Here is a 12,458-nt window from a genome sequence, read left to right on the forward strand (position 1 = left end):
TTAGATAATTTTTATCATTGAGAAAGTTTTGGAAGCACTGATTTACTAAATAGTAATTCTTTTCCCACTGTTCTGAAAAGACATTTCTATCACACATAAAATTCACAAAATGCATGGCTTTGCCCCTGAGTTTTCTAGTCTGTTCCATTTATTTAGTTTATTTCTGCACTAATATAACACTCACTATCTTCATTTTTACCTCTGTACTGTCTTAGTATCTGCTGGGGAAATTTGTTCACCTTGTTATTCTTCCTCCAGAATGTTTTGACTATTCATAACCACTTACCCTTCCAAAGAAATCTTTATTTATTTATTTTGCCAAATCCCATGAAGAACAGTGTTGAACAGAATTCATTTGGACCTATAGATTCATTTGAAAGAACTGACATCTTTACTGTATTGACTTTCCCTATCTACGGATATGGTATACTTCTTAAAATTTATGTCTTCTTTAATAGTTTTCAATATAGTTTTATGTTTTTGATAAAGGAATTGCATGTCTGTTAGGTATGTTTAAGAGACCTTATAACTTTTGTTACTATTATAAATGGTATCTCTTTAAAAATTATATTTTCTAACAATTTGTTGCTGATATAGAAATGGAAGTATTTTCTGGACATTTAGTTTACATAAGGCCATTCTCTATTGTTAATTCTGATAATGTCTCAATAATTATTTGTTTTTTTTCTGTAGGAAGTCAAATTATAACAGTTTTTTTAATTTTCAAAGCTTGTAGGTCTTTTTTCTTTTTTGTTTATTTGACCACATGGCCTAAGATCTACAGTACAATACTGAGTAGTAGGATTAATAGTGGATATCTTTATTTTGTTTCTGATTTTAAAGGAGCTACTTCTAATATTTTGTTTGGTTGATTTTTTTTTTTTTTGCAAGTTTATGGTAGACATTCTTAGATTAGATCTGTAAAATTCCCTTCTATTTCTATATTGTAAGGAGTTTTCATGATGAATTGTTGTTAAATTTTATCTAATGCTTTTCTGCACTTAGTGAGATCGTTCTATGGTCTTTCTTTTTTATTCATTAAGTTGGTGCACTAATATGAGTGCATTTACAAATGGCAAACTAACTGCTTTTTTATAAGTCAAACTTGGTAATAATAGATTGTTTTACATGTTTTTAGAGTTGTTAACATTTAACATGGAATTTTTCTGGCCAGGCGTGGTGACTCAAGCCTGTAATCCCAGCACTTTGGGAGGCCAAGGCGGGCGCATCGTGAGGTCAGGAGATTGAGACAGGCTTGGCTAACATGGTGAAACCCCGTCTCTACTAAAAAAAAAATACAAAATATTAGCCGGGCGTGGTAGAGGGCGCCTGTCCCAGCTACTTGGGAGGCTGAGGCAGGAGGATGGCATGAACCCAGGAGGCCGAGCTTCCAGTGAGCCGAGATTGCGCCACTGCACTCCAGCCTGGATGACAGATTGAGACTCCATCTCAAAAAAAAAAAAAAAAAGAAGAATTTTTATATCTATGTTCATGAGTAGCATTGGCCCCTTATTCCTTTCTTATATAATTGTTGATTGGTTGTGATTCTAGAATGAAATGAGAAGTATGTCCTTTCCTAAAAGAGGGTGTATAAAATTGCAGTGATGTTTCCCAAATGTTTGGTTGCAGTCTCCTGCAAAATTGTATAGGTAGGGGTGTGTGTGTGTGGGTGTATGTGTGTGTGTGTGTGTAAAATTATGGATTTTAAAGAGCAGGGTTTTGTTTTGTTTTTCTTTGCTGTTTATAGGAATATTCAGGCTCTTTATTTCTTATTCAATCTGTTTTAATGAGCTTTTTTTGGGAATTTGTACATTTGTAAGTTATCAAATGTATTGGCATAAATTTATACACATCCAGTGTTCTCTTATTTTTTAACAACGGATGCATCTTTTATCCTCTGATATAATTATGAACACTCTTTATGTATTATTTATTCATGACTTGTTGTTTTTTAAAAAATATGACTCTTACAAAAAGTTTATTTAGCTCTTTCAAATAACCAAGTTTTGCTTTGTGTACGCTGTTTTAATTCTATTCTCTGCTTTACTGACTTGTATTCTTAACTTTATCTCTGTTTAATTTCTCTGAGTTTCTTTTGTTGTTCTTTTTCTAAATTCTTAAATTGGATTCTTAGCTCATTAAGTTTTAGCCTCCTTTTTTTCTCGTACAAACATTTGATACTATGATTTTCTCTCAAAGTAGTGCTTTAGCTGCATTTCGTATATTTTATAAAATATTTTTATTCAGTTTAATTGTATTGTTTCATTTTAAAAAGCAGCTTTGTTAAAGTATAATTAACATGAAATAAAATACACACTCTTCTAAAGCATACAGTTCTGTGAGTTTTGATAAATGTACACACCTGTGTAACCATGACTAGAACCAATATATAGAATGTTTCCATCACCCCAAAATGTTTCCTTGTGCTCCTTCACAGCCAATATCCACCACTCTAATCACTAATCTGATTTTAGTCACTAAAGATTAGGTTAGTCTTTTCTAACATTTAATATAAATGAAATCATTTAGCATGTACTTTATGTGTGTTTGTGTCTGACATTTCACTCAGAGTAATGTTTTTGGGATTCATAATGTTGTTTCATGTATTAGTAACTTATTTTTTATTGCTAAGTAGTATTCCATTCTTCGGATATGTAGCAATTTGTTTATCCATTTAATCGTTGATGAACATTTGGGTCATTTCAATTTTGGGGGTTACTATGAATAAAGCTGCTATGAATATTCATGTACAAGTCTTTGAATGGACATGTGTTTCAATTTTGTTGGATAAATACCTAATAATAGAATTTCTGGATCCATGGTAAAGATATGCTTAACTTTTAAAAAATTCCTCCAAACTGTTTTCAAAGTGGCTACATTGTTTTGTATGCCTGCCAACAATATATGAGAATTCCAGTTCTTCCATATCCTTACCATCACTTGGCATTGTCAATCTTTCTATTTTTAGATATGCTCATGGGTGTCTAATTGTGGTTTTAATTTACATTGCCTCCGATGACTAATTATGTTGAACTGTTAAAAATGTGCTTATTGATCATTTGTATATATTCTTATTCTAGTTGCCTTTGCTTATTTTACGTTTTTAAATCTTATTAAATTGAAAGAATTCTTTACATATTCTCGATACAACAACTTTTTTGTTAAATACATCGATATATCTGTATTTTCATATCTGTGTGTGTATGTATGAATAATCTCCCACTGTGTAGCTTGCCTTTTCATTTTCTTAACAATGTTTATTGAAAAGCAGAAGCTTTTAATATTGTTGAAAGGCAATTTATCAATTTTTAAAAAATAGTTTGTGCTTGTTTGGGTTCTTATTTATTATTACACTAAAAATTCTTTGTGACTCATTAGTTATTTTGTGACTCATTATTTTGAAGTATGACTTTTAGTTTCCAAATGCATGTTGTCATATTATTTAATTTATTTTTAATTTAATATCATTTTATTCAGAAAACACAGCCTATATAATGCCATTTTAAAAAATGCATTGCAATTTACAATGCATGTTCAATTTGTGTATTGCTCCAAGAGCTGAATTTAAACATTTAATTTTATTTATTAAATTCAGTTTGTTACTTTTGTTATTTGAGTCTTGTTTCCTTACTATCATTTTGTCTGTTTGGTCTGTTATTTACTAATAAATATGTGTTAAAATATCTACGTGTGTGTGTGTGTGTGTGTGTGTGTGTGTGTGTAATCTCTACCACTATTGAAATATTTACCACTAAGGTGGTAGATATTTCTTATTGTAGAACTAACAATTTTTGCTTTATGTAGTTTGAGGCTATGTTACTAAGCATAGAATTATTGTAACTTCCTAATGAATTCAATCTTTATCATTATCCAATCTGATACTATTTATCTCTGAACTGGCAAATTTAGTCTGTTTACGTTTATTGTAATTACTGATATATCTGTTCTGCTTTTACTGTTTCTTTTTTCTTCTTTTAAAATTATTTTGGGTTGACTGTTTTTCCCTATTTCTTTTTTCCCTTTATAGTTATTTTACTGTACATACTTAGTATGGGAAACCCTAAATATAATTGATACCTCTACTCTTTTTTGGCAAATGCAAGAACCTTAGAAATCGCGAATAGTAATAATTCTGCATGCTATTTTTTGCCTAGTATTTTAGCTCCATTTTAAATTCTTTTAAAATATACACATTAGATATCATTGTTTTATAGAGTTGTTTGTTCAGGTTTACCTACAAGTTTCCCAGTTTGTTTGCTTGTCACTTCATCTTGCATCTAAGACCTTATTTCTGGTGTCAATTTTCTTCTTCCTGAAGAACACCCTTTAGAAGTTTATTTGGTAAAGGTCTATTGTTGGTAAACTCTGATTTTATTCATTTGAAAAATGTTTTTATATCACTCTCATTCTTGAAAAATAATTTTAGGATACTGAATTCTATATTGAGTTTTCCTCCGCAATATCTTCTGGCTTCTGTTAGTCTAATTGCCACTATCTGTTTTTTCTATCCAGATGCTCTTAAGATCTTGGTTTTGGTATTCCCTGCTTCTCCTCAATATGTCTATGTGTGCATTTATTACTATTTATCCTGACTGTGACCAAGCTTATGGTAACTATTTCTTAGGTAAAACTATTATTATTTTCTGTCTAGAGCAAAGACAAAAAAAGGTAGGCTTCTCTTTGCAGATTTTTCCCTATCTACCTTTTGTCTAAAGGAGCAGTCCTTCAAATATTTCTGCTTATTCAGTGTTTCCAGTTTGGAATCTCCATTTTGTAAAGCCCATGGCCTAGTTTCCCGCATCCTCAAGTGGCTATTAATTTCCTGGTCTCTGAGTGCCTGGGATTGTCTTTTGCTGCAGTGCAGCACCAACTTTAGCATTCACATTTGCCCACTCTCTGAGTTTCTGCTTACTCTGAATTTTGCTGGTTCTTATGGTTTCTCTGTAACCCCCTGGCAGCTCAGCAATGTATATAAAGTGATACTTCCTGTGGTTTATGTAACATATGACTATTTTGTGGTGATAAAAGGCTTTTCAGACTACCTAGTCCAGAAGCAAACATTTTTAATGTATGAATTACACTAATTTATTTTTAAAGAGAATGACAAAGTAGTTTTTAAATAACAGAATATAATACCCTCAGGATAGTTATATTTAACAAAACAATAAAAGAAAAAAAATCCTGAGATAAAAACCAGAAGCTCTGGTAACAATACTATATTTAGTTGCTTACCTAACCTTTAACCTTCCAGAACCAGAACTTTTATCATCGATTTTTAAGCACTTACTATATGTTTAGAACTATGTTCAGGGGACCACAGGGGTGAGAAAACACACAACCTCAAACTTTTAGGATTTTGCTACTTCTTAAAAAGACAAAACTAACCAATACACAGTTAACAATGAGAGAACAACTCAAGAGTAACGAGAAAACATCTGCATCTGCAGGATTTGTTGAGAGGAAAGACAGACTTCTAAATAAATTGCTGGTGATTATACCCTCCTATGCCCTCAATTTGTCACGGATGCCCTCCAACTTTGCCTATGTATAGGTCCACTTCTAAATACGTGGCCACATGAAATCTTCAGCATAAAAAATGGAGTGCAACAATAGATCCCAGTGGACCTCAGCCATAAATAGAAATTCTGAGGTTCTTCCTGATGAGTAGAAAAGATCCCAAACTGACAATTAGTGTCAGGAATACTTACATTCCTGGTTCTGCCACTAACTAAAGGTGCTAACTTGGGGACTTTATTCTCCTTTCTAGACCTCAGGTTTCCCATCTATTGAATGCAGGTGGGGTGAACTACATTAATTGCCAATATATTTGTGTCAGATAACTAAATGTTTGAGGGGGCTGCTGCCCATGGTCCTGAGCCATCATTTATCTCTAGGGAGGAGCATTTCTCTGGGAGTTTGAAGGGGTACATAATCCCCTCCCACCATCTCTTAGCATCCTTCCCCTGGTGCTGTTTAAAAGTTAACGTTTATCACAATGGTTAATAATGAGTATGAGGTGAGTATTACCTGGGAATATCTAAGGGCAATAATTCAAGTTAAGGAAGTTACAGTCAATTTTTGTCACTATGAACAGTAGACAACAAATACCCAGTAAGACAATAGTTGGTCAAAACCTTGACCAATAGGAGGGTCAGATTAGTTTGTAAGTTAAAAAGATTTGTTTTCAAGTTAAGAAGGTAAAGCTTAGAAACCAGTAATGTGAGAGTCAAAATTTCTTTACTGATAGAGGATTCTGTAGTGTGCCAGGAGCAATCCTTTCAACATTTATAATGTGAGTGTTCGAAATCCATGGGTTCAGAACTTGGTAGAGATAGAGAAGGTATAAGAGAGAAGGCTGAGTGAAGATCAAGCCTAAAAGAGAGAAGTTGGTTTTTATACTACATTCCAGATATTAATTAGCTGACACGGGACATACCTTTTTCCTACAAGATCATTATAGGGAATTAACCTAGTAGTCTAGTTCATTTGGTTCAGATTAACTGAGGTTTTATGATGTGCTTAAAGAAATATGGTATTCAAAGAGTGTGTTGTGTATAGAGGAAAAGTTTGAGATTTGAATAGCAAATTGGAAGACGGGTGATACCTACTTTGGAAGACTCTTTGGAGGTTGCATTTCTTGATTTAAGATTTAATGAGATAGACTACAGAAAAGGTGCCATTCATTGAGAGTCCTAATACAGATGTCTCTAAATGTGGCACTGGGAGGCTGCTGAACATGGTGAAGAGGTCCCTACTGGGGACTCAACGCAGGAGACATTCACTGTGCTCCATTCTCCCCAGGTGGTAATTCTGTGCCCCTTCACTGGCATCCAGCAGACCTTCCCTTGCAGCAACTGGCTGGATGAGAAGAGAGCGGACGGGCTGATTGAGAGGCAGCTCTACGAAATGGTGTCTCTCAGGAAGAAGCGGCTGAAAAGTAAGTGAAAGAGACCCAGAACCTGGAGGCCTCTCAGCCAGGGCCAGCAAAGGCCAGAATGTCAAAAGCTGTGGGCAAAAGCTGTGAGGGCAGTCCATTCCTGCTTCTTAAGTCTCCTCTAGAAAGGAAGGAAAAAGCTCCCCCAACCCTGCCAAGCAGCTCCACTCTCCAAAGTACAGGCCATATAGAGTCACACCCCTGGCACCAAGGCTGACTCCAGTGTCACCAAATGGAATAAGCTGCTGTGATGAGCTAGGTGTTAACCTGAATCGTTCACTACAGTGCACTCTGAAAGTGCTGGACATAGGGTGAGTGGAGTCAACTTGTCCCCCGATTTAAAACACACGAATACACTTTAGCCACTAAAAAGAACATTATGGCACCTTATTTTTAATAGTAATGAATCCTTAGCTTTCTAAACTTGGCTATAATGGGTTTTTGAGAATGGGACACATCTGTGTATACCCTGCCCTTCAGTCCTGATCATTTTGGATTTTTCCTTCTTCCCTGTGGTAATATGAAAATCTCTTCACTTCCTGAAGTTTATGGTGCAACTTAATCTGTCTTGCAGAATTCCCTTGGTCCCTGTGGGTCTGGACGACTGACCTAAAGAAAGCTGGTACCAACTCTCCCATCTTCATCCAGATTTATGGGCAGAAAGGACGGACAGATGAGATTCTCCTGAATCCCAACAACAAGTGGTTCAAACCTGGCATAATTGAGAAGTTTAGGGTAGGAGAGGAGTGTGATGGGGTGGGAGGGAGAAAGGAGGAAAGGATGTAGGGCATTTGTCCTGGGGATTCTGGTTCTCTAAGCCAGGTTTTGGACCAAGTTTGAAGGCAAAAAGGTACAATGGAGATTTTAGGTCCCTGCAAGGGAGACAAATTTGATGATTTATAAGCAATGTATCGAATGGGGTACAATATCGATCTGGCCCATTCATCTGAATCCAACAGTCCAGAACCAAGGCTGGGCAAAGAAGCAAGTATGGAATGGTTTAAGCCATTCAGGAGTTGGAGAATCACTGCAGAACAGAGACCCTGAGCATGCTTAGTGTCAGACTGCCCAATATGGACTGATTGAGAGAGTAAGGATCAAATTTAATCAAAAGTGTGAATTTTAGAACATTTTTTTTAAAATTCAGCTTTAAAACTTTCTATTATGCATAAAACTAGAGCAAGGATTTTTTTTACCCTAATAGAATTGCTATTTCAACCTTTAGGTAGGAATAATTTGTAATTTGAGGCTCTCCTCTCAGCACCCCATTTGTACCCCTGTTACACCACTCAGTTCATTGCTCTTTATGTATTTATCTTTTCTGCTAGACTGTGAGCCCCCAGAGAAAGGGCACAACTTCTTATTGATCTTTTTGTCTGTTTCACTGCCCAGTAGAGTCCTGGGGCTGTGGGCCTGTGCTAATTTGCAGGGCTGCCCTATAGATTTTGTTACTGGAAGTTTATTGCTTGGAGGATCTTCTTTAGTCTGAATCCCACTGTGGGGCAGTTATTTTTGTTCAGTTTCACTGGCCCAGACTGAACCCTTGCTGTATGTGGCTGTCCTGCCCTCACGTGCTCCTGGTTACAAGGGTCATGAGAAGATAAAGTATGTGAGGGTGGCTTGATTAAAGCAAACCCATCCTCACTGCTGAAGAAAGAGCCCAAAGCAGGTTCCCTCCTGAGAGTGGGTCAGCTATAAGAATAAACATGTTTTTTCAGTTATGCCCACTCAAATGTTTTTATTTCTCACCATAGATTGAGCTCCCGGATGTTGGCAGGTTTTATAAGATTCGAGTATGGCATGATAAAAGGAGTTCTGGTTCTGGATGGCATTTAGAAAGGGTGAGATGCACCATCTTGGGGTTTGGGGGGTTGTTGGGAAAGGAACAAGGATGGTCCCTTTCAATGACCCTGTCACATAAATTTGCCTCTGTATTAATTGTGAATGGGGACTGGAAAGTGTTACGGCGAGACCTGAATTTGGATACAGGCCCCAGGGACTTCCTGATGGGGAGGGACTTCCGAAGTAGATTAAGAAAACACTCAGGTGTTTGGGGGGGCTTGCATTCTGCCCTAGTCATCTGGTTGCTAGGCAAGTGTGGGTATCCAGGAAACCACGAACAAATACTAATCCAGCCCTCTGCCTGCCATAAGGATTTTCTCCAGGAAATAGTCTTGGCTTCTCTGCAATGAGATAGCAGAATGGGGACTCCAGGGCATCGGTGAACATCCCTGGTGTACCCACTTGCTCACCCCAGAACTTCATTCCAGATGACCCTGATGAACACTCTGAACAAGGACAAGTATAACTTTAATTGCAACCGCTGGCTGGATGCCAATGAGGATGACAATGAGATAGTGAGGGAAATGACTGCAGAAGGCCCAACAGTGCGCAGGATCATGGGCAGTAAGTACTGATGGGCTCTCCATCCTGGGAGGCAGTGGAACTCCTGCTTGGTGTCCCAGTGGGCCTGACCAATGAGCTGAGAGTCTTGTCTGCTATGCATCTTCAGGCCCCTTAGAGTGCCAGAGTGGATTTGGAAGGTCCTTGACTCAAGACTGGCTTGGAAAAGTCGTCTCCAAGTCATGATACCAGAGCTCTACCATGATTGGTGTGGTGGGGAGGGAGGGAAGATGTATGGGTCTTCTCGTTGGCTCTGAGGGGATGAGAAGCATCTGTCCTGAAAAATACTTCTCCAGAGCCTCCTTGAAAGGAGATATCCTCTTGCTCCCCTCAAATGGTGCATGAAATGTTCCCCAAAAGAAAAGCTAGATCTGGGTTCCTGTAGCCACAGTTGGCTGATAGCTAATAAGTATTCTGTCTCTAATTAAGGATAGTAGGAGAAGGACTAAGCTTTAAATGTGGAATCCAGGAGCCACATTCAGATAGCCAAAGGGAAGAAGTCATTTTGCCTCTAGGTTATAGAAGCACAGTACTGGCAAATACAGAGCACATGCCTTGTCTTTTTCACGTGGCAGACATTACTAAGTGATCAAAACATTCTCTCCCATGAGTCTGAAATGAGCTTTGTAGCCCTCAATAAAGAATTCCAAACAGACATTAACAATTGATCAGAATTGGCACTTAAGATACTTAACCCATTTGCTATCCTTGTGGCAGTCCTTAAATTTTAAGCAGGAAAATAGTATTGCAAAATTACAAAAATGTAAAAATATATAGAAAACAATGTCACCCATAGTTCCAGTAGACCTTCTAAATATCTCCATAATGTCATTTCACAGGTGATTGTGTGATATTTATAAACACTGCATTTGCACACCCAGTAGAAACTCTGTATATATTTGTTGAAATAGTTTGATCAGAGTTAAATACTCATAAACATAGAAACGTCAAACAGCAAGTATCTAAAAAGAGATCATTCCGTCTGTTAGTTTAATTAGGCAATGCTTGTAATTAGCATCATGTTTCTTTTATTTTATGGTTCTCCTTCATTCTTAATTAAATATATGACTGTAGAATATTTGTGTGCAAAGGCCCTTAAAATATCCTGATGCAGATAAGGAGCTGAGGACGTTCTTGCCATGGTTACACAGTTAGTTACAGACAGAGTTAAATGTAGAATAAGGTCTCTTGCTTCCTGGTTCAGTGGCTATACCAAAACATCACCCTGCCTTTTTGCATTCAGTAATAACTGCTTTGGGAACAAGGCAATCATCTCTCTAAATATCATGATAACATATAACCCATTCCCAAAATTGGAACTTAATATAATATTAAAGATAACGGCAAAAATTGCAATTGCTTTTGCACTAACCTAATGTGTAGTCCACCAAGGCAGAAATACACCTGTTCTTAGACCTGATCTGTTTGCTTTGCATGCTAGAATTGAGCCTGTAGGTATAAAGAACTGGGGAGAGGTCTTGGGCCCTAACTGCTTTTGAAACCCTTCTAACTAACTCTCGTGATTTTAGATTCTCAGTCTCTATTGCTACATTATCTGGCACTGTCACTCTTGAGCCTTTTGGTAGCATTCCTTTTTGAATTTTGTGACTGACAGCTCTGATCAATCCTCTCTGGTATGGTAAGTCAGTGATTCTCAAACCTCAGCATGCATCATCCCCAGGAGGGCTTGTTAAAATACAGATTGCTGGGTTCCACTTGCAGAGTTTCTAATTCAGTTAGTCTGGAGTGGGACCCAAGGATCTGCTTGTCTAACACATTTACAGGTAATATCCACGCTGCTGTTGGGGAGCCACACTGAGAACCACTGTGTCAATGCATTTACCACTTTTCTAACTGCTCTCCAGCTTCCAAAATTGTGTTGTGTTCTCTACACTTGTCCCCTTCCCCTAGTTGGTGAAACCTTTTTTGTTTAGTTAAATTTTTAAAACAACCTGTAGATTGCCATTTTGATAAGGTTTTCTAAAGAGAAATCTATTTTAATTTGTAATGTCTGGAATGTTCTTTACTTCCACCCCCTCTTTGCCTTGAGTAAAGCATGACTTTCCCCTAAGAACCTTATTTTCCCTCCTCATGAACTGTGGGGCACATGGAAGGGGGTGTTCTCCTGACTCCCTCTGCACGTTCAGATCCTTGCGTGCACCACACTTCTTCCCAGTATTGCCTTCTACCCCAGCCCAGTGCCATTTCTGTTGGTCTCTGGCCCTTCCCCTCTTTCACAAAAGATGGTGTCATGCATCCCTTGGTTAGTGTCTAGACACCATGCCCTGCCATAATCCTGGGACAGTGCATTAGTTTGCTAGGGTTGCTGAAACAAAGTCCCACAGACAGGGTGGCTTAAATAACAGACATTTATTGTCTCACAGTCTGGAAGCTAGAAGTCCAAGATGAAGGTGTTGGCAGGTTTGCTTTCTTCTGAGGCCTCTCTCCTTGACTTGCAGACAGTCATCTTCTTATGTCCTCTTTCCTCTGTGTGTATACATGTCTGGGTCCTAACCCCCTCTTCTCATAAGGACACCAGTCATAATGGATTAGGCCCCACCCATATGACCTCTTTTTACTTTAATTACTCCTTTAAAGGCCCTATCTCCAAATACATTCTGAGTTATTGGGGAGTTAGGACTTCAATAAATAAAATTGGGGTTATGGGCACAATTCAGCTTATAACCAACAACATCTCCTAAAGTACAGTCAAGCGTCCATCTGTATCAAAACTACCTGAAGTGTTTATCAAAATACAGATTCCTAGGCCCACCACCAGCTATGCTGATTAGAGACTTTGAGGGCTATTCCTGGTAATATGCATTTTGTCAAGCATGCCAAGTAATTTGTATGCATACTAAACCTTAGGAGGCTTTGTCTACTTCTTTCAGTGTCTGTGTAGAACACCCACTCACCTGCATCCTGGTGCTCACCTGTGATGGGTACTACAGGACTGAACGAAGGGGGATGAACGATAAATGAAAACAAAAAACAAAAGCATCTGTTTTAAAGAAGGGGCCTGGAGACTCCTTGCTTCTGTCAAGTAAGGGCCTTGAGCTTCCACAGCCCTTCGTATTTATTGGGTAAAAAGAGCAGGGAGGAGGAGGTAACAATTGGTCTG

The 12,458-nt window shown here is 37.7% G+C and overlaps 1 protein-coding gene across 12 annotated transcripts in view; it reads left to right on the forward strand.

Annotated features, from left to right (window-relative positions):
• Positions 1-12,458, forward strand: part of LOXHD1 (lipoxygenase homology PLAT domains 1) — a 183,971-nt gene that overhangs the window by 56,455 nt on the left and 115,058 nt on the right. For all 12 annotated transcript variants that reach the window (XR_006693827.3, XR_012427094.1, XM_015439979.4 and 9 more), the window contains 4 exons: positions 6,802-6,937; positions 7,509-7,669; positions 8,689-8,775; positions 9,205-9,340. Coding sequence is in view for 7 of the 12 variants with exons in the window: in XM_015439979.4 (XP_015295465.4) it covers positions 6,802-6,937; positions 7,509-7,669; positions 8,689-8,775; positions 9,205-9,340 (520 nt within the window). In the remaining 5 variants the exon portion in view is untranslated. The remainder of the gene's footprint in view (positions 1-6,801; positions 6,938-7,508; positions 7,670-8,688; positions 8,776-9,204; positions 9,341-12,458) is intronic.

Source organism: Macaca fascicularis, chromosome 18 (assembly GCF_037993035.2).
Source record: "Macaca fascicularis isolate 582-1 chromosome 18, T2T-MFA8v1.1".
Lineage (NCBI taxonomy): Eukaryota > Metazoa > Chordata > Mammalia > Primates > Cercopithecidae > Macaca > Macaca fascicularis.